The sequence below is a fragment of the Psammomys obesus genome, unplaced genomic scaffold, assembly GCF_907164565.1.
Source record: "Psammomys obesus unplaced genomic scaffold, mPsaObe1.curated_primary_1811, whole genome shotgun sequence".
Lineage (NCBI taxonomy): Eukaryota > Metazoa > Chordata > Mammalia > Rodentia > Muridae > Psammomys > Psammomys obesus.
The window spans coordinates 22,344,088-22,369,690 of NW_026585504.1; the positions used below are offsets into that span (position 1 = coordinate 22,344,088).

The 25,603-nt window shown below is 40.4% G+C and overlaps 1 protein-coding gene across 1 annotated transcript in view; it reads left to right on the forward strand.

Moving 5' to 3' along the window:
• Window positions 1-25,603, forward strand: part of Ryr3 (ryanodine receptor 3) — a 530,745-nt gene that overhangs the window by 229,629 nt on the left and 275,513 nt on the right. The window contains exons 5-10 of the mRNA XM_055599056.1: window positions 1,286-1,364; window positions 8,099-8,211; window positions 9,049-9,148; window positions 11,865-11,958; window positions 20,646-20,720; window positions 22,596-22,752. Of these exons, the coding sequence (XP_055455031.1) occupies window positions 1,286-1,364; window positions 8,099-8,211; window positions 9,049-9,148; window positions 11,865-11,958; window positions 20,646-20,720; window positions 22,596-22,752 (618 nt within the window). The remainder of the gene's footprint in view (window positions 1-1,285; window positions 1,365-8,098; window positions 8,212-9,048; window positions 9,149-11,864; window positions 11,959-20,645; window positions 20,721-22,595; window positions 22,753-25,603) is intronic.

A 25,603-nucleotide genomic window follows, 5' to 3' on the forward strand; every position in this document is an offset into this window, starting at 1 on the left:
AAAGAAAGAAAGAAAGAAAGAAAGAAAGAAAGAAAGAAAGAAAGAAAAACTACAGGCAGATGATGTGGCAACATGGACGGAGGAAATCCCACATGGGTCCAGCCCCTAGATCTGTGTTTCTCAACCTGTGGGTCGTGACCCCCTTACGGTCAAATAATGCTTCACAGTGGCTTTAGGCCAGTGGGAACACACAGATATTTACATTACAATTCATAACAGTAGCCAAATTACAGTTATAAGGTGGCAACGAAAGTAATTTTATGGCTGGGGGGGGGGTGGGGTCACCACAACAGGAGGAACTATATTAAGGGGTTGCAGCATTAGGAAGGTTGAGGCCCAATGCCTTACATGCAGAGCCACAGGTGGCCAATGGCTGCTGAGACAGGGAGAAGCAGTCTGCTCAAGGAACAAAGTCTCACATAGGCTATCCAACCCCAAGTGATCAGCTCTGGACACACGGGCTCAGTAGATTATATATACATGTATGTATAGGTGTGTGTGTGCGTGCATACATACATGTGTACATATGTGTAACAAAAATAGTGGAGGAGTTTATGAATTTAGGAGGCCACATGGGAAGAATCGGAGGGGGAGGGGCAGGAGCAGAGTAGATGCAGTGTTCGTATATGTAGCCCCCTAAAATATGAAATTAAAGGAAGTGGGGAGAGTATCCAAGCTCCTCCCACCCACCTACTTCTCCAAACACAATCCTTATTATTATTCCATTGTAATTTGTTCTAACCATGTGCTACACATTAAAGTTTTGTGTACATGTCAGCCATACAAAGGTGCTATTGGATATGACTTCTTGGCTCAGCATCTTAGGAAAATAAAGCTATATGCCATCTGCACATTCTTGATAAGTACTCTTCATGGCACAATAATCCATAAAACAAAAGAACCCAAGTTGATCTAGCCTCCGTGCTCTACTGCTGGTCATTAATGATTCATCTATACAGTCCTCACGTTCAAGTTAAAAGTTTCTCAGGATACCGTTGTGCTAAAACATACTGAATATTTCTAATTTTCTCTATAGGGTCCTAGACATTACTAGATCATCAGATAAGAATGTCTTTGAGGTTTTGCTTTTAAAACAAAAATGTTTTCCAAAAGCATGATGTCAATTAACTTTCTAATAAGGGAGAAGATGGAGCCTATTTCATAGTAGCTAATTTTTAGTTTTTTCACAATTGATGGGAAGTTAACTAGTGGTGGAAGGATTTAACTAGGTTAACTAGGACTCGGTGGAAGGATTTGGCTTCTAGCGTCTGCTTTCGTTCCACAGTACCTCACATGCTTGACCACATCACGATCCCAGACAGATAAACTTGCCTTTGATGTTGGTCTGCGGGAACATGCCACAGGTAAGTCTAGTTTGGAGAAGTAGGCTCTTTGTATTCTGCAAACAAACCATTCCAAAACCAAGCTTTCCTAATGTCAGTCGGTGATGCCCTCATTTTGGCACGCCAGCGTATCTCCATCATCTTCACTGTATATTTTTCTATAAGCTTATTTAGGTTTTTGCTTAAAATACTACAGATAAAAATTTGTCTCTATAAGTAATGTTTTTGCCATAAAAATAAATGTAACAATAACAAAAACCCTGATTGTCAACAAATTGCAAAAATGATGATAAAATGTCAGTGGAGTGGATCTAAACTTAAAACAGTTGTGATAGACTTAGTTCAAAAGAAAAAAAAAGTTTCTTACATTTCACACTAAATGTCGTTTGTCTTCTACAAAGTATCAAATAGTTTAGAAACCACTCCCATCTTGCGTATATGTATGTATATGAATAAAGCAAAAAAATAAAATAAAATAAAAAGATCATCAGCCAGACACAGTGGTACAGGCCTCTGATCCTGGTACTATGAAGGATGAGAAAGGAGAATCATGAGCTCAAGCTCAGCCTGGGCTACCTAGTGGGTTTAAGGCCAGTCTAAGCTGCATAACAAAATCTCTGTAGAAGTGGGTACCAAGAATGGTGGTGGCTCTCTCTAGAATCAGCTCTCTCTAGAATCCAGAAATGAAGGACAGGGACCCAGGAAAACTACCTTAAAATATTTGAAAAGTTACACTATTAAGAAAATACCAATTTCCTTGGGGGGGGGGTGGCTATTCTGAAAGACAACTAAGAAGTGGAGAGATGTTGAACCAAGACACATTATCTCACCTCAGCGAAGGAAAAATGCTTTGTAATATCTGCAATTAAGCAGCAGAGGAGCAGCTAGCCAGGAGATAGAGCATACTCCCTGTGGTGGGAGACATGGATGGACAATCTCACCGCCTCTCAGGGGCATTGCATGTAGAATTTCTGCTCCAGTTAGAGGCTGGGCTATATACCAATTAGGAGCTGTGGTTGCAAGCAAAGAAACTGATTCCGATTAATTCAAGTGAGTAAAGAATTGCTGGAAGGATGTAGGCTAGAATTAGAGTACAATTAGAGCTTCAAAATTAACCAGGTTGGTCAGGCAGAGTGGTACATGCTTTTAATCCCAGCACTTGGGAAAAAGAGATGGGTGGATCTCTGCGAGTTCGAGGCCAGCCTGGTCTATAAAGTGAGTTCCAGGATAGCCAGGGCTTGTTATACGAGAAACCCTGTCTTGAAAAACAAACAAAATTAACCAGGCTGGTAGAGGCCAGAAAGGTAAAATCACTTAGGGAACTACAGAAATTGTATTTGGAAAACAGTCTTTAACAGTTATGGCATTTTCTCCTAAAAGAAAGTTCCACTGTGGCATCTCCAAAGAAAGACAAAGTCTATGCTGTTGTTCTAAAATAAGACTAGTTTGTCAATTAAAGATTCAGATACCTGATTTTGTGATGATCAGAAAACAATGTAGGATCTTATCCATGCGCCCCACTGTTTCTGTGGCCTGTACAGCGGCATCTTCTCTCTCTGTACACAGGAAATGTTGGAGCCTATCTCTGACTATTATGACCCTTTTCCCCCTAAAATGAGATCATGTGCAAATTAGATTTGAAGTCTCTTTGTTTTCAGCTTATGTGTTTTTCTTGAAGTATAATTTCCTCTAAGATGTTGCCAATCTTTGCTAAAAATTGCAAATGGAGTGAAATGCCACAGTACACATGTAAGTTGGCCTCAGATGCCAATGTTACAGCATGCAATCGGAAAAGTCATGTATAGTCCTTCTATTTACAGCAGCGAAATGGTGTTATATTTTCTGAAAGCTGGAAATGAATGGAGAAGTACCACTTTCTAGAAAAAATGTTCAGGAAATGAACTTAATTTACTATTAGAGCCTCTAATGAAAAGGAAGGAGAATAGATTGTTACTCATTTCAAAAGTTATTTTCTGAGTCCCTGAAATCAGAACTAGTAGGAACATTGGTGACAGCAGGCATAATAGACACATGAGCTGTGCCAAGGACAAACTGGCCGCCCCAAAGCCGATGTGTGTGTGGATGTATAGGAAAGGGTTGACTGGCTGCACCGTCATGCAAATTTAGGGCTTGAAGTAATTTGCTTTTTTTTTTTTTTTTTTTTTCACCCTTGACCTACTCTACTCATACTCTCTGTGAGTTGGGAGAGTGAACTGGCTTCCACCATTAATGTTCAGGGTTTTCTATGATGAAACCTAGGATGAAGGAAGGGCACATGAAATCCACTAGGGAAGAAATCCTAGTTCTTTACTGAGGAATTCTGTAAATGTTCTTTAGCATGTAAAAAAAAACACTCCTTGGAGCTGTGAAGAAGCAGGCTGATCTTTAGCTGTTGGATGTCAAGGAGACTGTGTGAGGAAATAGTTTAGAGACTGTTTCATCAACAAGCCTGGATTTTTTTTTTCCTACACACTGGTAAATTCTCAGGCTTAAAAGACTGAGTAATCACTGCACTCATGCATTTGGTTGCTCCGTTCTTCACACCTTTAAAGCTTTGTTTTGATTTTAGTGCTTAGGCATAGATTTAGAATTCAGACTTATAAAGAAATAGATGTAAAAATGATGTCATGTGCACTCTGCAAGTGCTGACACGCGTTTTGGAACCAGTGACTGGTCCACCCTAGAAGTTCAGGGAGCAGCTCCAAGGACAAGGGAAATGGCAGAAAAATGCCTCTCTCGCTTTTGTGTTGTGTCTGTTCGTGATGCTCGTCATGGTAGGTGCCCTCTCACAGCCCACAGAGCGTATACTGAACAGGCTGATCATTTTTTCCCTTCAAATGCAGAGGTCACATTCTTTTATAATGCATTTTTAAATGTAATCAGATACCTACACATAACTTTAATAGATAAGTGGTACTCTGATGTTTATTAAAAATACCTGCTCCCTGCTCCAGACTCCTGCCCCAGGCTCCTGTGTGTAGCTTTTCTAGTATCGCTTGCCTTTTGTTCATGAAAAAATATGTCTCTACTGCCATTTCATTATTCTTCCCAGATTAGGTTTTATCTCTCTATGTCCTGATAAAGCTTAATTCTTATATTCTACTCTTTACACTGTCCTTCTTCCTTATGTCCTCAATACATTCATATCTACTCTAAGTAAAAATAAAACCAACCACTTACATGGGTATAACTGCTGTCATGCATTTGTAAATAATCCACATGATGTACTAGAGTCAACTCTGTCCTATTGCTTTAAGGTTTTGTCTTTTTTTTTTTGTCTTCTTTAACTAAATCATGGATTCACTTCCAAGCTTTCCCAATAAACCAAAAATGTCGCTGAATTATTAGGTTCCTTCACATTATCTCTTTGTCTTCAGAAATGTCCACCATCACTCAAGAGTTCACTTTGCTGCTTCTAGATTCTGTTTCTTCTCTACTATATCATGGATTAGTAACTATCTTGTTTCAGTGAAACATACTACCCAGTGGCTTTCCCATAAAATTTGCATGTAGGAACCAAATTATCTGAAGATTTGTTCGTCCTACCTTCATAAGTAATTCATAGTTTGGTTTAATTCTGTATTAAACTAAAAAATTAACCAGGCTTTCTTGCTTGCTTGCTTTTAACTTGTGCTCTGGCTATTGAGACAAGCACGTTTAGATTCCTAATGCTTTGTTTGTGGCTGGTTTTTCTTTTCTAAAATCTCTTTTGTTTTTTTCTAATGTCTGAAGCTCCACAATGCGTCTTGTGGATCCTCTTGGTTGTGCAGTCTCAGAAGGATGCAGGACAGAGTGGATGGTTGTCTCTGAAAGGGACCTTTTCTATTTGCAGATGTGTATTGTCCAGCACTGGGAAAGTTTTAGGAATATTATTTCTGTGTGAATACTCTCTATTCTTGCTTTCTGGGAGATTGTTCTATATTATTTTTAGAATGTTTTTATAATTTTATTTTTTCCTCCTTTTTCATTTTTTACAATTTATTCATTTTATATCCCGGTTGTAGCCTCCTCCTTCATCTCCTCTCTGTCCCACCCTCCTTTCCTCTTCCCTCCTATTTCCTTGCCCTAGTCCACTAAAAGGGTGAGTTTTCTTCCCCATTCACTAACCCTACCTTATCAAGCCACACCAGGATTACCTGGTCCCTTTCTATCTGCGGCCTGGCCAGGCCACATCACCAGGGAGAAGTGATCAAAGAGCAGGCAACTGAGTTCATGACAGGTAGCCCCTGCTCCTCTTATTCGGGGACACACATGGAGACTGAGCTGCCTATCAGCTACATCTGAGGAGGGGTTCTAGGTCATCTCCATACATGGTCCTTGGTTGGTGCATCAATCTCTGCAGGCCCCCCTGAGCCCAAATATTTGACTTTGTTGTTCTCTTTGTGGAGCTCCTGTCCCCTCCGCCTTCTTCCGTAAGACTGCCTGCACTCTGCCCAGAGTTTAGTATAAATCTCAGCATCTGCTTCAATACCCTGTAGGATAGATCTTTTTAGATGACCTTTATAGTAGGCTCTGGTCCTGTTCCCTCTCTTCCACCTCTTTTGGTGTCTATCCTGTTTGCCATTCTGAATGAAATTTTAGCATCCTCCCTAGGATCCTCCTTGTTGTTTAGCTTCTTTAGGTCTGTCGATTTTTAGTATGGTTATCCTATATTATATGGCTAATATCTGCTTACAAGTGAGTATATTACCATGTGTGTTTTTCTGGTTCTGGGTTCCCTTACTCTGGATGATCTTTTCTAGTTCCATCCATTTGCCTGCAAATTTCATGATTTCCTTGTTTTTAATAGCAGAGTAGTATTCCATTGTATAAATGTGCTACAATTTCTGTATCCATTCTTCCATTGAGGGACATCTAGGCTGTTTCCAGATTCTAGCTATTACAAATAAAGCTGTTATGAACATAGTGAGCAAATGTCCTTGTTGAATGGTGGAGTGCCTATAATTCCCTTTTTTTTTCCTTTCTTCCCTCAAACACTTTACACACCCAACTCTGCCCTGTCCCATTTTATTCTCTCTCATAAATCCTAATTCTTTTTCTTTCTTTCTTTATTATTATTTTTGATAGGCTCTCACCACATCACCTGGTCAACTCTGTTTGTGCACCAGGCTAGCCTCAAATTCAGTGATCTGCCTGCCTCTGCCTCCCTAGTGCTGGGATTAAAGGCATATGCTCAATTCTTAATTCTTTCTTCCATTAATGTTTCTAATCTAATTTTCTTTGTTCTTTTTGGGGGACTTTCAACTGCTTATAATTGTCTTATTTTTCTTTTCTCTTCAGCATTAGAGCAATTTTTTTTTAAATCTCTTAAGGGATTCTTCATGATAGTTTCCGAGTATAATATTTTCTTTCTTTTGTGAGGTTGTTACTTGTAAAATTATTTAAAGGTTTGTTCTTCTTTATAATTTTTATTTTTCCTTTTTCTGAAACCCTACAATTTTTGTTTGTTTATTTTTCCCTGATATCAATGTTAGAGGCTTTGCTCAAATTCTATGGGATCTTTTGTCTTTGCTCCTATTTAGGTTATGGTCATAAAAGTTGATGAGAAGCTGGGACATAGCTTGGCATCTGTTAAACCTCACTCTGGGCATTTCAGAGCCCTGGGCATTTAAGAGGATAATCTCAAACCCCAGCACCTTCTACCTTTGGTACATTGGCTTCCCTAAAAAGCAATTCTCAACTGTGAGGGCTGGTTAAAAAAAAAAAAATCATTCAGCTTTGCTGTTAGCATTTTAGAAGCTGAGAAGTAGACACAAAGAAGTTGGGGTGTTTCTAATCACTCATAAACTGTAGTTATCTGTTCCTAGCAAGACTCCACTTTCTTATTTGGCAGTGTCTTACAGTATTTCTAAGCCCAGACCCTCAGTGTTTGCAACTCCACAATTCTGCTGTAGCCTGGAGGAGGAAGTGGCATCTGCTTGTGTGGGATGAAGAGGGGATCTGGGGCTTAGATGTCCTTAAAACCTTTTAGCCTTTCTTCCTGTTTACAACCCATCTTTACCTCCAGCCCAAGCACTTTTCCTGCTGGAATCTATTCATAGCAGAGTGTGTTTTTTAAGTCACTGGCTTATTCTCTATTGTTTGAGTTTAAAAAGTGAATTTTTTTTTTCAATAACATTTTTTCTCCCTTGGCACATACATTTTCACATGTACTAAGCTGAGTTAGTTCTTATAGGTTTGGGCCTTAAGAAACAAACAAAAACTCTGTTTACTAGTATTATAGCACATTTCATAGAAGGTGAAGAAGAAAAACAAAAGTCTTTGAATGCTCAGTATGTCAATGAAATAGGGTCCTTGAGCTCCCCTTTCTGTGGGGACAAGGGTTGAGATCCTTTCATATAGCCCAGGGTAGCCTCAAACTCACTAAGCTAGGGACAAACTTGAACTTCTGATCTTCTTGCCTCCACCTGTACCACCAAAAGAGGCTCTGTAATCAATTCATGAAAAAAAAAAAAGAAAAGATGTGAAAGGGATTGTGAAGAAATCATGTCCTGTATCCATTAAAAATATTCAGACTTCTGTAGATACTGACTTCCAATAGTCTTTCCCAAATTTTGTCTTTTTGTCTTTATGGGAAATGAAAAATACAATCAAGAGCATACATTAGACAACAGGGATGGTTGTAGGTAAATAGAAATTGAAGCAGAGAGAGCTGGGAGAAGGGGGAGGGAGAGGTATGTCATCCGGAAATATGCCACAGAATCAGGATCACTGCCCTTTGGACACAGAAGCTAACTCATGAAGCCTTCATGTAGGAGAGGCCTGCTGGTGGACCATACACCCTGCTTCCAAACAGAGGTCTGAAGGAGAGAAAGTACGAATTGGAGATGACCTTATCCTCGTCAGTGTGTCCTCTGAAAGATACCTTGTAAGTACTTCTTGATAGGAGCACCTTTTGTTTTCAGATGTCCCCTTTAGGATAGGTGGCCGGGGAAAACAGAGAGACAGCAGGCTGGGTAGGACAAGACCTCTCTCTCCTGTGAGACAATCATAGCACCTGAATCTAACTGTTAGGTTTCCCTTTGGGTTATTCTGTTGAATCCAACAAATGCTGCTAAGATGATTTCAATCCTATTACTATGCATTTACCACATTGTTTGGCTCTTACCAAGTGGAAAACAAGCCAGCACAAAAGAATACAGGAAAATAAGCTTGGTAGAGAAAGAGGAAAAATGTAAAATATTAGTGCATGAGGTATTATGGAGGCTGACAGATGCACAGGAGGTCCTTCATCTGGGAACAGATACCAAGCAAGCTCTACTCAGGGTGGGGATGCCTGAGGGTTGAGAACTGCCAAAGACGGGTGTTAAATTTCGCAGCAGTTTCTCATAGGGCCAATCCTGCCAGCCGATTTCTCCTTGCCTTCTCCAAATGTTGAAGTAATTTTCCCCCATTTGTGAGTTTTCTTATCCTACAAGAAGTAGACATTTTATAAGTGCGTAGACTCGGGAATGCAGCTGGGGTAACAAGGTTATCGCTTGCCTGTCACCTTTGGCTCCAAAGTTCTTCCTCCTGGAGTGAAGTGCCACATATGCATGGAAGCAGCTTCAAGGTTGGGCAAGGCAAGCTCCCACACGGGCTAAGTAGAAGGAGCCCCAGGGAGGTGAAGCTCTTTGGCTTAATCCTTGAAGTTCAGTGGGCAGCTCTGGCAAGGCTTGACTAGTGTTCTGAAGGCGGTTTCACTTTTTTTTTTTTCCTACTGCAGCATCTCTCGATATCAAATGGCAGCATCCAAGTGGATGCCTCCTTCATGCAGACGCTCTGGAATGTGCATCCTACGTGTTCGGGAAGTAGCATCGAAGAAGGTATGTCTTTGTAATGAAGTCTGACCCAAGCCAGCCGTTCTCTCTGACCCGTATACAGCAACATTTTCTGCTCTTTCCCAGCATCCACATGCAGCACGGTTTATTGCTCCTACTCTCTGTCTCATCGGCCTTGTTTTTCATTCTTTGGTACCTGTTGTTAGTTTGTCACCACAAGCATGGGGGACTTGGTGTCTATACACCTTCCCTCTCTCACCAAGTTTTTCCTATTATTTACTATTTACTAAATAAACAGGCACAGAAAACTTCTATCATGGAGGAGATCATTTGCTGGAAAAGTGACGTGGCTTATACCCCACCGCAGGACTCTGTCCATAGTAGGAAAGAACTTCCTTTATAATAAACATATATTTTGGCCTTTGGTTTTTACTTACCTATATGGAGCGCCCCTTAAAATAATAAATGAAAGCTCAGTATTAAATTGCTTCTGCGGAAATAAGGTTATCCTACTTTGTTTTCATACCCTATTTCTTGGAGACAGGCAAAGTCAGTGCAGCTCACAGGTTATATAATAAACATGCTGGCCTTACCTCGCTCATAGGTAATACCACAGCTGAGCAGAAAAATAAAATACCAATGACCTAAGGGTTATTGAGTCCCATCCTAGTGTTTTACAGAAAGATCAAAATTTTTAAAATTAGTCCTATACAGGCTTTCGTTTTCTTCTTGAACCTCATAGTTTCAAACTGGGGTGCCCTTCTGTGTCGTGATGTTTGAAAACAGAAGGGAAAATGAGAGTTGTCAAGGCGATAGCCCAGTTTCAGGAGGCATCACAGTTAGGCTAAAGAGTTGGGAAATGACAAATCCCAACTTTCCTGGTAGGATATGGGAAGCTTTTAAAACTCGGGTATCTGCTGGGGCTACAGTTAAGTGGTAGATACGTGACCAGCATGCGCAGGCCCTGGGTCTCATCCCCCCTCCTCTGTCTCTCGCACAAGCACACACACCTACACCTACATACAAATGATACACCTCTGTAAATCTATCATCAGTTTTTCCCTTCTGTCAGGAATCAAGACTCCCTCTCTTAAATCTTTCCCTAGAAAGTTTCAGCCCCATCTCCCTGTTAAATGTTTCATCTTCACCACAGAAATAAATTATCTCAGTCCCAACAGGGCGCTTGTAGAGATTAATTAAGGAGTATTCTCACAGTTGCGCTGAGTGCCCTTGTGCGGATGAAATCTGAAGAGCTCATCCGCTCAGCCGGCTGGCTGGGTGGAGAACGGCCTTTTAGCATCCACAGGGGAGAAACTCACCCTGCCCTCGTGGATGTTAGTGGCCCTCTGCTTGATGCTTTCTTCCTGTGACCCACACATGCACAAATTTCAACTATGAAAAGTTGTAATACAGTAGTCTGTGGCACTTTTTATCAGATGTGGAGGACAGTGATTGAAAAAGCCCACCAACTATCCACAATGGATTCTTAAGGGACATAGTCTCACCATCCAGAGAGGATAAAGAGTTTAATCAAGGGCTTGATGGCTGAGGTTTTTAATTTTCTATGTAAATTGGCTGCTAGGAATCCCCTTCAGTATGTCATGAATTATTTAAATGCAAAAATATGCAACTGTACATATTAGTATAATTAGCTATTGGAAAAATACTTTGTGAATATTTGAGGGAAGTTTAAGATAATCTTTCCTTGCCTAAATTAAAAAAAAAAAAAAAGAAGCAGCTAAGGAATATCAGACGATCACTGTACAATATTCTCTGTTAACACCATTTCCCCCTCTGGCATGATTTCTCATTATTACTGTTTTAATCCAGCACCCAAAATAATTTGAGACAGCCCCCCACAAGTGATCTAATTATGTGATTTAAAAAGAAAAACTCCTAATACAGACACTGAGCATATTAAGTCCATATGTCTCCTGAGAAGGGAGTAGCCTAAAGATTTTTTTTAATTCAGAGGAATAACAAATCCAATTTCTTTGTTCAAAGCTACTCAGGTAGCGGCCTCCTGCTAGTATACTCCTTGAGTTAATGCTTGAAATTAATTTGAAGACTAGTGGGTCATCATGCCCTTGAAGGTCATTGTTTCTTTTCAGGGTCTGACCTCCACGACTATAGAGATTCATTTTTACTGAAATCCAAGTGTTTGTCGATACCATTTAGTGCCCATGTCCATTCAGACAGGCTGGAGTAATTCTGCCTTCTACTTCCGTCAAACTTGATCTATACTTGTTAACTATATTGAAAACTACCTTCTTCTAGAACAGCTCTTAAGAGTATATTGTTGCCTTTTCCTAAATAACTCTTAAAAACAGATTGTCAACCCTTTCTGAGTAATTCCTATCCCATGACCGTGATTTGATTTGGATTTTGACACCAAGTTTGTATACTACGATTCTAAGAACGTCTCTGGTGATTTGCAATTGAGTTATTAACTTCGTAAGAAACTGAAAACCCAGTTCTTTTAATAGTAATTTTCCTTTTGTTTTTTAGTGATAGCAGTTGACACACTGGTTTCACCTTCCACTTAATATCTGACCTTACTTATTCCTCAATAATTTAACTGCCAGTGTTAGAATTCTTTTCTGCCTGAGACCTGAATTCATAGAGTCAGCTATAATTTCCCAAATGTACCTCTCTTGCAGTTTTCTAGAACCAGTTATGACCTGCATGAATTTACCCTTACTGAAAACAGTGTTCTCTCTAAGCTTACTATTGGTTATGGTGGGGTACCATTCCCTCATAGGATACCTACTTGGCGGGCATGTAGTTCGTCTTTTCCATGGTCACGATGAGTGTTTGACGATACCATCTACAGATCAGAATGATTCTCAGCACAGGTAAGCCACGATCCCCCTTTCCTCTAGCTGACTCTACTCTCTGGTGACTCGTATTAAGGAGTTTGCATTTTTATTTGGCCACATGTGAATTGTGTAGGACCATCTAGCCTCAAGCCCCAGTTTGTTAAATAGGAATGGCAAGACAATAGTGTTTGTACTCTCTCTCTCTCTCTCTCTCACACACACACACATACACACAAATGATGTGTTTACATTCAATCTAAGCAAACAATGCTACAGTGTATCCCCAGCCATTCGTTGACTTTGATTGTTCCTGTGTCTGAAGCACCCATGTTGGTGAGAGAAATCCGTCATTCTAGAGAAGCTATGTGTTTACACAAGTTATTACTGGTCCTTGAAAGGCAGCTCGCTCTGTTCCTCCCATTCAGTGTAAGTAATTAAGATGGAATTGGTTGGTTTCATTTTTCTTGTTACCGACTCACGTGGGAGAAACCAAGTATTGGAATCCAACAGAAGATGGATTTAGCAAAAGCCATACCAACAACTATATTTAGAGGTAGTATTAAGATGAACTATCTTCAGTCCAATAGGTGATTGCTTAATGGGCTCTAGTTAAAACTTCAAAACTCAGGTGTCCCTATGGTGTCCAGAAGACACTGTTTCCTTGAAGTTATCTAGCTCCTAAGGCTCTTAAAATCTTTCAGCCTCCTCTTCGTATAGGCCACTGAATGCTGAGGGGATTAGGTTTGATAAAGATCCAGCTGTAGACCTCTTTGTTAATTCTATCTTCTTCAAGAGTGGCAGTAGAATATTGCTCACCTCCCATCCCCTGCTCTATGGGTCTAACACTGTGTCATTAGGAGTCATTTTATTGCTATGTTCCTATGCTATATCAAATAGTCTTATGTTTTAACCTAATAACCAATATGCTAATAACAGAAGGAATACTACATGGATTTTATGTTCATGTGTGGTTTTTGTTATTTTTCTTATATTTTTCCTCCTACTGTTTTCTTTTTTATTTTCATTTTTTGTTTTGTTTTTTCCTGCATGTTTTAAAAATATTTTAATTTTTTTTATTCACTTTACACCCTGATCATAAGCCCCCTCTCTCCTCTCATCCCAGTCCCACCCTCACACCCCTTCCCCCATTTTTTCATTCCTTTATCCTCAGAGAAGGGGAGCCCACTCTTCATGAGTACCTACCCACCCTGGTACAGCAAGTCTCAGCAGGACTAGGTGCATCCTCTCCTGCTGAGGCCAGAAAAGGCAGCCCAGGGAATCCTTTGAAAGGGTTCCAAAGGGAGGCAACAGAGTCAGAGACAGCCCCTGCTCTAATTGTTAGAGGACCCACATGAAGAACAAGCATTTTTTAGAGAGAGAGAGAGAGGGAGAGCAAGAGAGAAAGAGAACATAAAGTTTTATGGGTAGGGAAGTGGAGCAGAACTGAGGGGAGTTGAACAGGGAAAAGAATATCAAATACATTGTATGAATTTTTTCAATAAAAGGTTTTTTTAAAGGTTCACAATTATTAACCACAGAGTAAATATATACTTAAGATTTATTACTATTTTGCTTATCATCAAAGAAAGAGTAAATAAATGTTCTGCCTTATGTCTTTAGAAGTCTCATATATACATATATATATATACATACATATTTATGTAGATATATATTGGTTTTTTGAAACAAGGTTTGAAGTCTCATTTGTAAAATAAAAATCAAACTTCTTGTCCAGATTCAATTTAATTTTGACAGTAATTAGTCTGATCTGGTGGCAGCAGTTTCTTGTCTTTTTTGTCATGCTTATAAGATCCTACATTAATTTTACTCCTTTGGTGACAATAGAGACAAATCTTGATGACTTATTAGAGCTCATCTTGATGAGACTTCTGCCAGTGGTGGCATCCTGGCTGATCTCAGGTGGGAGCCTAGGAAGCTGGAGTTCTGCTTCTTATTCTGTGTGCTGAAGGACCCAGAAGCAGTGTGACTGAGTGTATTTACTGTGCATCTCAGAAACAATTCACTGCTGGTTTGAGCCCCTTCCAGTGTGAATCCCTCATACTTGTTAGGTTCCCTGAATGTCCTTCATAGGAGCCTTATGTGACAGAGAGCAGAGTCCAGCACTTACTGAGCATAGACCTGTATAAGCTTGTGAGTGTTTATTCCATGCTTCCTTAGTCCTGGTCAGTGTCTGACAGTGAGGTCTACATAGTGAAGTTCAGTCCATTTGATTTACTTAGAATTAAAGATCACTACCTAAATATTGTCATGTGGTCTTATTCAGTTGCTGGATTTTTTTTTTCCATTTCATCTTTCTTTTGTGTTTATTTTATTTTAGTGGGTTTCAGTCTGGTTTGCCTAGAACTCGCTATGAAAAGCTGGCTGGCTGTGAGGCTGCCTGCCTCTGCCTCTCACTTCTGGGATTAAATGCCTACATTGCTGTTGGTTTTATATCTTACTGTGCTGTATTAAGGGGAAGGCTTTCATATAGCAAAATAAATAAATAAATAAATAGATAAATAAATAAATAAATTGAAGTTTATAATGGTGTATCGTGGTTACCTACATCTAAATGAAACATACTACATCAGTATCAGCTTTTCCCCCTCCTTTTCATCCTGTCCTGCTTTTATGGGCAGGAATTTGGAAGACTTGAAGTGGCTGTGCACATGCATTGCCTCCATCTCCGTCACTGAAATTATAGCCACAAGCCTACTTGCTCTTCTGAATGAGGATTAAGCCTCTTCCCCAGGGTTCTCCTTGTTGTTTAGTTTCTTTAGGACTATAGATTTTAGTGTGTTTAGCCTATATTATATGGCCAATAGCCACTTACAAGTAAGTATATACCATGTGTGTCTTTCTGCTTCTGAGTTACCTCACTCGGGATGATCTTTTCTAGTTCCATCCATTTGCCTGAAAATTTCATTTCGTTGTTTTTAATTGCTGAGTAGTATTCCAGAAGTAGGAGAAGGACAGGAGCTTTCTGCAGGGGGCCACTGAAAGACTCTACCCATTAGGGTATTGAAGCAGATACTGAGACTCATAGCCAAACTTTGGGCAGAGAGCAGAGTATCTTATGGAAGAAGGGGGAGATAGAAAACTTGGAGGGGACAGAAACTCCACAAAGAGACCAACAGAGCCAAAAAAATCTGAGCTCAAGGGGTCCTTCAGAGACTGATGCATCAACTAAGGACCATGCACAGAGAGGACCTAGACCCACTGCTCAGATGTGGTCCATGGGCAGGTCAGTCTCCATGTGGGTTCCCTGGTAATGGAAGCAGAAGCTGTCTCTGACATGAACTCAGCTGCCTGCTCTTTGATCACCTCCCCCTGGCGAGGTGGCCTAACTAGGCCACAAAGAAAGAGGATCCAAGCAGTCCGATGAGACCTGATAGGCTAGGGTCAGATAGTATCAGTTCTTCTCCTGAACCCTGAAGGTAGGCAAGCTTGAGGAAAATATTACCTAAGAATGGAAACTGGGGACCCACAAGCTCACAGTCTGAACTCAGATGCTCGCTCTGCCTCTGGCTTGTCAAATGCCCTGGGCTAAGTCATTCAACCTGTTGGAGCTAAGGCTAAGATGTCAGCCAGGCTTCCTTTTTTTTGTTTGTTTGTTTGTTTGTTTTTTGTTTTGTTTTGTTTTGTTTTGTTTTTAAGACAGGCTTTCTCCGTGTAACCTTAGCTGTCATGACTCGATTTTTAGACCAGACTGGCCTTGAACTCACAGTAAGCCGTCTGCCTCTGCCTTCCAGAGACCTGGGATTAAAGGCATGCACCCCATGCCTGGCTTTGAGGCCAGTCTGGATTATATTAGGCCCTCTGTTCTCTCTTTGATCCTCTCTCCTTGGCCCTCCCTCTTCAAGTGTGGAGAACTGAATCCTTGGCCTGGGTAATGGTAGGCCAAGTTGTAGCTCTGACCTACATTCCCAGTCCTACCTACCTTTCCTTGATTATTTTTTTGGGGGGGGGACCAAAATAATTTTTTTTAATTTTATTTTTCTCATTAGTTATATTTTGTTAATTCTGTATCCCTCATTCCCTCCCCAGTCCCACCCTCCCTCCCTCATCTCCTTTCCAAGTCCACTGATAGGGGAAGACCTCCTCCCCTTTCATATGACTCCGTTTTGTCCGGTATTTTCAGGACTAGCTGCAAAGTCCTCCTCTGTAGCCTAACAGTACTGCTCCTCCCTTGGGAGGTGGGGAGGTCAAAGAATCAGTCATTGAGTTCCTGTTAGAAATAGTCCTTGTTCCCCTTACTATGGGAAACCAATTGATTACTGAGCTATCACGGGTCACTTCCGAGCAGAGGTTCTAGGTTTTATCCTCTCATGGTCTTTGGTTGAGTGTCCATCTCAGAAAAGACCCTGTGCCCAGATATGTTTGGTCCTTGTGGAGCTCCTATCCTTTCCACATCAAACTCCCCTTCTTTCATATGATTCCCTGCACTCTGCCGAGGGTTTGGTTATGAGTCTTAGTATCTACTTTGGAACACTGCTAGGTAGAGTCTTTCAGATGCCTTCTGCGGTAGACTCCTGTCATACGTTCAATGCATATTCCATTTGTCTTTCTAAATGAGGATTGATCATCATACCCCGTGTCCGCTTTCTTGATTATCTTCTTTAGGTGTATAGATTTCATTATGTTTATCATATCTTTTAGGTCTATATAAGCGAGTATATTCCATGTTTGTCTTTCTCCTTCTGGGATACTTCACTCAGAATGATCTTTTCTAGATCCCACCATTTGCCTGCAAATTTCATGATTTCCTCTTTTTTGATTGCTGAGTAGTATTCCATTGTGTGAAAATACCACAATTTCTGTACCCATTCCTCCACTGATGGACATCTGGGTTGTTTCCAGGTTCTGGCTATTACAAATAAAGCTGTTACAAACATGGTTGAGCAAATGTCCTTATTGTGTACTTGAGCAAATTTTGGGTATATGCCTAGCAGTGGTATAGCTGGGTCTTGAGGAAGCACTATTCCTAGTTGTCTGAGAAAGCGCCAGATTGATTTCCAAAGTGGTTGTACCAGTTTACATTCCCACCAGCAATGGAGGAGGGTTCCCCTTTCTCCACAACCTCTCCAGCATGTGTTGTCCCTTGAGTTTTTGATCTGGGCCATTCTGATGGGTGTAAGGTGAAATCTCAGGGTCGTTTTGATTTGCATTTCCCTGATGGCTAATGATGTTGAGCATGTCTTTAAGTGTTTCTCTGCCATTCTATATTCCTCTACAGAGAATTCTCTGTTTAGCTCTGCTCCCCATTTTTTAATTGAATTACTTGGTTTGTTGCTTTTCAGCTTCTTTAGTTCTTTGTATATACTGGATATTAGCCCTCTGTCAGATAAAGGGTTGGTGAAGATTCTTTCCCAATCTGTGGGCAGTCGTTTTGTTTTGATGACGGTGTCCTTTGCTTTACAGAAGCTTTTCAGTTTCATGAGGTCCCATTTATTGATTGTTGCTCTTAAAGCTTGTGCTTTTGGAGTTCTGTTCAGGAAGTTGTCCCCTGTGCCAATGAGTTCTAGGCTGTTCCCCACTTTTTCTTCTAACAGATTTAGCGTATCTGGTTTTATGTTGAGGTCTTTGATCCACTTAGACTTTAGTTTTGTGCAGGGTGATAAATGTGGATCTATTTTCATTTTTCTGCATGTAGACATCCAATTAGACCAGCACCATCTGTTGAAGATGCTATCTTTTTTCCATTGAATGGTTTTGGCTGCTTTGTCAAAAATCGAGTATTCATAGGTACATGGGTTTATTTCTGGGTCTTCTATTCAGTTCCATTGATCCTCCTTTCTATTTCTATGCCAATACCATGCAGTTTTTATTACTATTGCTCTGTAGTACAGCTTGAGATCAGGGATGGAGATACCTCCAGATGATCTGTTATTGTACAGGGTTGTTTTGGAGATTCTGGGTTTTTTGTTTCTCCATATGAAGCTGAGAATCTTTTTTTCAAGGTCTGAAAAGAATTGAGTTGGTATTTTGATGGGAATTGCATTGAATCTGTAGATTGCTTTTGGCAGGATGGCCATTTTCACAATGTTAATCCTACCAATCCATGAGCATGGGAGATCTTTCCATCTTCTGAGATCTTCAATTTCTTTCTTCAGAGACTTGAAGTTTTTCTCAAACAGATCTTTCACTTGCTTGGTTAGAGTCACCCCAAGGTACTTTATGTTATTAGTGGCTATTGTGAAGGGTGTTGTTTCCCTAATTTCTTTCTCAGCCCTTTTGTCTTTGGTATACAGGAGGGCTTCTGATTTTTTTGAGTTGATTTTGTGTCCTGCCACTTTGCTGAAGGTGTTTATCAGCTGAAGGAGTTCTCTGGATGAATTTTTGGGGTCACTCATGTATACTATCATATCATCTGCGTATAGTGATACTTTGACCTCTTCCTTTCCAATTTGTATCCCCTTGATCTCCTTTAGTTGTCTTATTGCTCTGTCAGCCAGGCTTTCAAAAGCACCTCAACTGTCCACCCACTCTACTCCTCTTATTGCAGTCATTTAAGGAACAAGTTGTTTCAACCATGGTAACCTTGTGAGATTAAACAGATCCAGCTGCCAGAATGTCTCAGGTAGGAAGAACAAACCTATAAGAATACTTCAGAAGTTGGGCCTAGAGGGTCCTCTTGAGTGCTTGACACCCAAGATGGGCCACTTCGTCTCTACCTTTCAGCCTTTGCTGAAGATGGATATGCCCCAGTAAAAATCTCAGTCAACCTATATCAATAGCAAAGTGAGTACGGTAGCATTTCCATTCCTGGAGAGACACTTAGAAGTTACAGCTATGAAAGAGTATAAAATTTTCTTTACTAAGCATTTCCTTGTAGTATGAACATTTAAAAGAAGGCCTAGAAATATCCTTTATAATCCCACTTTGATATATCCAAGATTCATATAATGTTTCATTGTATCTCTGTGCTCTTAATATGCTATTCTATGCATGTTTATAAATATTTATATTTAAACAAAATTTGAATAAATCTGTATTTCATAGTTATGTGTATATATATAGTTATGTTTTATATATATATATATATATATATATATATATATATATATATATATCCATGAGCATTCTATTTAAGCATCCTTCTTAAAATCACATTGAGTCTTTATATTCCATGACATAACTACCCTTATTACATTATTACCCATTTTACAGTCAAGGGAGCTGAACCACAGAGAACTGTCAGATCTTCCCTAGCCCGTAGTACTAACAGATCCAAATATAGGTATCTCTCACTTTCATGTGCCTCTTTTGAACTAATTCAAACTACTTCACCATGGGGGGAGGATCTATTTCCTCTTCATCAGTATTGGAAGTTTTTTTTCTTTTCTAAAATCTAGGTCCAAATTCTTCTGAAGTTCTGAACAATTCATTTTTGTGATGTAGACAAACTATCATAGAGGTAGTGTGTAAGTTTGGTGAACTCGGACACAGTTAGATGGTCAGTCTTGTCTTTCTGCATGCACAATTATATAATCATGTACAGATATGCACATACATACATGCATGCTTCAACACAGTTAATAAAAGTATGGCAATTTAATTCACATAACTGGTGATCTAGATAAGTTGCTTCTCATTGCATAGACCAAAAGATGGAGACTTTGCTAATAATTAGAAGACATGACCAATTCTGTACTACTCAGAATTCTGAGTTATATGATAGTGAGGGAGAAGTAGGATGCGCTAAAAGGTCAAGTGGACAGGAAAACTCTAATGACTGACTCTGGGTCAGACCCTGTAATAGGAAAGTAACTGTCAGACATTTCGGATGAAATATGACTAAAGAGTTGAGTTTGAGTACATTGGCTACCAAACATTGGGGTCTCAAGTAAAGCAAATACATCTTGATTCAAGATGATAGTGTAAGGGGGACTAAGTGACACTTTGCAGGAGCGCTGTGAACTGTCTATGAAATTGTTTTGTGAGGGGGCTCACAGCTGCCTGTAACTCCAATATCTGACCCCCTCCCACAGACACACATGCACGCAAAACACTGGTGCACAAAAAAATAAAGATAAATAAAACATTTTTTAAAAAAAGAAATTGCCTCATGAATCTAAAATTAATCCAAAACAAAAAAAAATATTTACAAGCATATTAAAAAGAGCTTTTAAGGTGGGAAGGAAGGAAATAGGCAATAATGGGACCATGAAAGCTATAGCAGCTAGAGATACAAGTTTGCTCCAGGCTTCCTAGAACAATGACAGGGGCTTCATACTGTACTGCACATGTGTTTTGAGAGTAAAAAGCTATTTACGATGAATGTGAATTGCATTGAGAGGCCCAACCTGCAAGGCTCAGAGCATTCTTTGTCAGTAACATGGTATAAGACTGAGCCATTTTAACAAGGTAGAAATGGGAGACATGAGAGTGGGGGGAGGGACTGGGAGAACGGGGGGGGGCCTACAATTGGAATGTAAAGTAAATATATAAAATAAAAATAAATTTTGAAAGAAAAGTAATAATAATTTAAAAAATAAATGAGAGATATTGTCATCCCTTTTTCCTACTGTCCCTCTGGTGATCCATGAGTGTCCATTGCATGTGGTGTCCTTTCTTCTTAGGCAGCTTTTATTCATCCTAAGAGTGAGATAAAAAACCCACAACCAGTTCTCCCTTTGAGTTTTGCTGACTTGGGAGTCTTAGGCAGCTGGTGTGAGCCTCCTCTGTAAGGAACTGATGCTGATCTTCAACTCTGCTCACAGGAGGGTATTCTATGAAGCTGGAGGAGCTGGGACCAGAGCCAGGTCTCTATGGAGAGTGGAACCCCTTCGGATAAGGTAACACATGGTCCAGATGGTTTGGCGTTTCCAGTACAGTCCATTCTGGTATATTTATCATTTGCTGTATGTCTTGATGTCGTGAGATGAACCCTCAAAAAAAATGCATGGTTGAGAGCTAAATTCTGAGATTTCCTTGGCTTTGGTTATAAGGAATCACACACACAGACTTTCTCACACTCAATATTTTTCCAGGCTCTTATTTTGATTCTAAGGTTAGTTGGCCCCTGCTCTTACAGAGCCTGGATCATCAGAGGCTAGTTCTGACATTACCACCAAAAGCCCTCAGGGCCCCTCCATGGCCACTTGTATTTTATTAAACAAATCCTCTGGAAGCCTTCTTGGCACCGGTTAAGAGCTAAACAACAAAGATAGACAGGTAGTCTTGATAGCAGCTAGTAAAATAAGACTTGAACTTCACATAGCTGCAAGGGAAACCACATTTGTCCGAATGTCTCAAACAGCAATGTTTGTATGTGGGGGGAACAAAGGCTGATTTCCCAACCGTGAGCTCGTGTGACAGCTTTTAAAGATTGTGTAACTTGTCTCTTAAACTCCAATACCGAAGGGCCATCTGGTTAAGAGCAGTCCTTTTATTTACTGGGAAGATGAATAAGTTTGGTTAGGACTAAACAGCTGGGAATGAAAGAGAAAGGAATAAATATTGCTACCCACTTCTCTTTCTCAGTCCTCCCCACCCCCCCACCCCCCAGCATCAGGCCAGTGTTTCTCTAAACACGTGTTCAAAGGAGAACTCTCTCTCTTGAGAGACATGCACCCCCAATGAAGATTTACAGAGGTAAAAAGAAAATAGTAGAACCTCTCCTGTACTCCCCTTCTCTCCTTTTTTTTTTTTTCTTTTCTAATTTAAATAGTTTATTGAGAAATTCTTGAAGATGCTGGTTTGGAGTATTTCACTTTTGTATAATTGAAAGACAAAAGTTATTATATATAGTGTGTAAAAGAAGTCTTGATTTGTAGTGGGGTACCTACTTACTGGCTCAAGACTTGCTTAAAGAATCTTTGTCAAAGTAAGTATAGAAATACTGTCATGGTTGTAGTTGTTAGCTCTTTACATCGGACACATAAGCATGAAGAATTTAAGTCTGTTAACATTGTGACTTTGATTCTCAGGTGTTTCTAAAAACTGAAAAGATAAAAAAAATAATTTTAATTTGACACATATATGTAACCTAAATGATGTGTTGAGTTACTGGTAATCCCGTGGATTATTTCTCCCCTAATATTTACTGTAACCCCTTTCGAATGCTAATCTTTTAGAGGTGGGGCCATGAAAAAAACTGACATTCCACCTGGGATTTTCCTTGTCTCAGTCTTTCAATCCTACTTTACTTTTTTCTGCAGAATTTACCTCATTTGAATGTCACGGGATATCTGCTTCCTAACAGCATCCCTTATGCCTGCCTCTCCCCAGAAATCATAACCCAGTGTTTGTAGGTTTGATTTGTTTTGTTTGTTTTATTGTTTCTCATAAAGACTGGAGAGACTCTTTATGGTGGTAAAATATTTGACTTTCAATAACAAAATGGAAAGACTGGTTTCTCAGATACAAGTATTTCTAGAAGGAAGTCTCCCCATCATTTTGAGGTGGTTTGCAATAAGGTGCATCGGTAGACTGGATGATAGGTTAAAACTGAGGACTTCTGGTATGCCATTGCCCTGCCCTCAGGACTATGGTCCTTGCCTTTAAGAGGAGTCAAAGAAAACACTGTGCTGAGTTGTAGACACACAGAAAAATTGACCCTTAATGGTAACTGTCAAAGAGTGGATAACTTGGGGGTTTAAAAAGTACAGGGTAAGTGTTAAACAGGACAGGCTTCCATATACATAGAATTTCTCATGTGCTTTGGCCAGCTGGAGTGGCAGTAACATCAGGTGGGGCCAGGCTTTCCGACTCCGGCATCTGACCACAGGCCACTACTTGGCCTTGACAGAAGACCAAGGCCTTCTTCTGCAAGACCGGGGAAAATCAGACACCAAGTCCACAGCCTTCACCTTCCGGGCATCAAAGGTAAGCCACTAAGGAATGAACTCTGACCTGCTATCAAAGTGAGAGTCACTAGACCCCTCTCCATAGATCTCTGACAGAACAGAGAGAAGACTGCAACAGTGACGTGTGGACCTTTGACAATCACGCTCTTCTCTCTTTTGAGATGGCCTCCTGAGAGAACATCCACCCAGAATGAAGGATAAAGTCTCTAAGAGGGGACTAGTAACTCCTAGAAAATACAAAATTATCAGAGTAGACAGTATGGCTAACAGGCTAAAGAAGACTATAATTGATTTGTATATTCCACATAGTTTTTAATACTGTCTAATTTGTGTGCTTTATCCTCCTATAAAACAATGGAGGCATCAGGTTCAGACTGTATTTATTTAAAGTAAAAAGTTACTTCATTAAAGATCCAGACACAGACACAATTCTGGGCATACCATTACCTTGGGGTTATTTGTAGGATTTAGTTACTAGTACTTCTTCCTATTTTTTTTTTCATGTCTTAACTTTGTCCTGTCCACTCAAATCACTGAGATCCATAGGTAGTTATGTTACCTTCAGACAAAAAAAAAAAAAAGTTTGCCATTTGATGTGCCTATAAATAACAAACAATCTTCCCAAATATCCAGTGTTTGGTCAGGTTTGGGTTCTGTGCAGCTGAAAGCTGGACGTGGCTGGAGTCAGAATTGCATGCTGAGCTAACTTCTGATAGACAGTTGGGTGTACCACCACTTGTGATTGCTCTGAAAAGATCATCCAAGCATAAGAAGGGCTCAGCACAGATGTCTGCACAGCTATCAGGAAGTCTGCTTCTCAGAGAGGACTGCTCGTTCTCCCCACTGGGAACGTCATCTCTAGTTTCATTCCTCTTTGCATTTTCCCAGGAATAGGTCTTGATTTCAGTGAAGGCTCATTGATGGCTCTGTTTGTGTAGAGGTAGGTGTGCAGTTGTCAGGTGAATTTTCTACGAGACATCTCTGATTCCTAAGCATTGGGAGAAAACGGTCCGTTCATCACTGTCTTCCCCTCCCCTTCACGGTTCTATGATCTCCCTTTAAGACAGAGAAACACTTGCATAAAGTTTTATTTCTCACATAAAAATTTAGCTTTTTGTTTTCCATCTGTATTTAAAGTATCAAAAATAAGTGAGTTTAGGGGCTGGAGAGAGATGGCTCTCAGTTGAGATCACATACTACTCTTGCAGAGGACCTGAAGTTGGTCCCCAGAACCCACACCAGGCAGGAGAATCCAACACTTCTGGCCCCCATGAGCATCTGCACTAAAATGTACATAGCCACAGAGGTGTACACACTGGTCCATATAAAAAAGATAAATCTTCAAACTCCGTGAGCGTCCTGCCCATTCCTCACTAACCACCCTTCGGGTGCCACCTCTATTTCCTATAGGGTGGTATCCTGGATTTTTCATTTTATTCTGTCTTTCTGAGCATATGGTTTTTTTTTTTTCCTTTTACCATCAGTCCTTTTTCTTTTCTTAAGATTCCCAACTCAAGGATTTTAAACTTGTGTCTATTTAGCAATTATTCTGGCGACCAGGAAGTGGAGCATGGCAGTCCCACTTGCTAAAATAATAGATGGATAAAAAAAAAAAATAAAAATAAAAAAAAAAACAGAGAAAATGTAAGAATAGAAGCAGACAGAATCCCTTTCTCCCCTGAGAAGTGTGGTGTAGAATGAGGGGATCAGAAGGTGCGGAGGGGGAAAGAAGATGGAATGTGAGGTGACTCATGGGAGCTAATGACCTTTCAAATCCCTTTCTGACAATGCCAGCTTGGCCCTTTCATATCTGAGCAATCTCCCTCATTTTTCCCATCCTGATTGTATCCATGCTTGACTGGGAAAAAAAAATGAGTACAGAGGTTTTACCATTTCATTTGCACAAAGGAGTCAGGCAACTTCCCATGCAGCTGGGAGGACCCTACCACTGAATTTCTTTCTTGCCTTAGCAAGGCTCTTCAATGTGCTGTGGTTTCGGGGAGGGGACAGCGGGGAGTTAGCGAGACCCAGAGCATCATAGGATCCTTATAACACACCTGCACATGCACCACCGCTGGCCTCTGGCCCATCATTTATCTCCCAGGCCTCTCCATCTCCACGTACATGGAGGCTATCACCCAATGTATAAAAAGCCACTGCGGCTCTGTGGAAAGCCAGCAGCTTGAGAGAACAAGTAAGAGCTGCCCTATGCAATCCAATTGTCAGCACGCTCACATTTTACTGAAGTCCCTGTATTAGAGGTTTTAAATAACTCTGGGTTAGTTCGTACTCAGCCCAGTTACCTTCATTTCCATTATAAAAGAATCGAAATTGAAATTGCTTCGGCTCCATAGCAGGACACATATGGCTGTGTTCCCACAGGAAATTGGGGCTCCCTTCGAGATGTAGTGTGGGAGGAACATTGGAATCTTAGAATGTGAAGCTACACACACACACACACACACACACACACACAAAGGAAGACATGTGGGTGGCACTCAGCTCTGCCATACCCAATAGAAACAGCTGTTGGGAAGAGCACTTGAGGGGTCCCGGCTTCCCTGGATAGCCACAAAGAAGTGGTTACAGGTGCTCTTTCCAGCATATGCTTTGGTGAGCTTCTCCTCACTGGGCAGTAGTGATGATCTCCTGAAAACACAGCGGGTTGGAACTCTCCATCTTTGAACAGTACATGGACATGGAGTCATCAGTTCTCTCCTGTTATGTATGTTAGTTAACAGAGTAGACAACATTTCAGGTTCTGGATGACGTCTGAGGAGTTTGGGGCACCTCAATGGAAAGGCTGATAAGTGGAGACAGAGTTGTATTCGGTGAGAAAAGAGTTGGGGGCCTTTTCAGAAAGCTGGCAG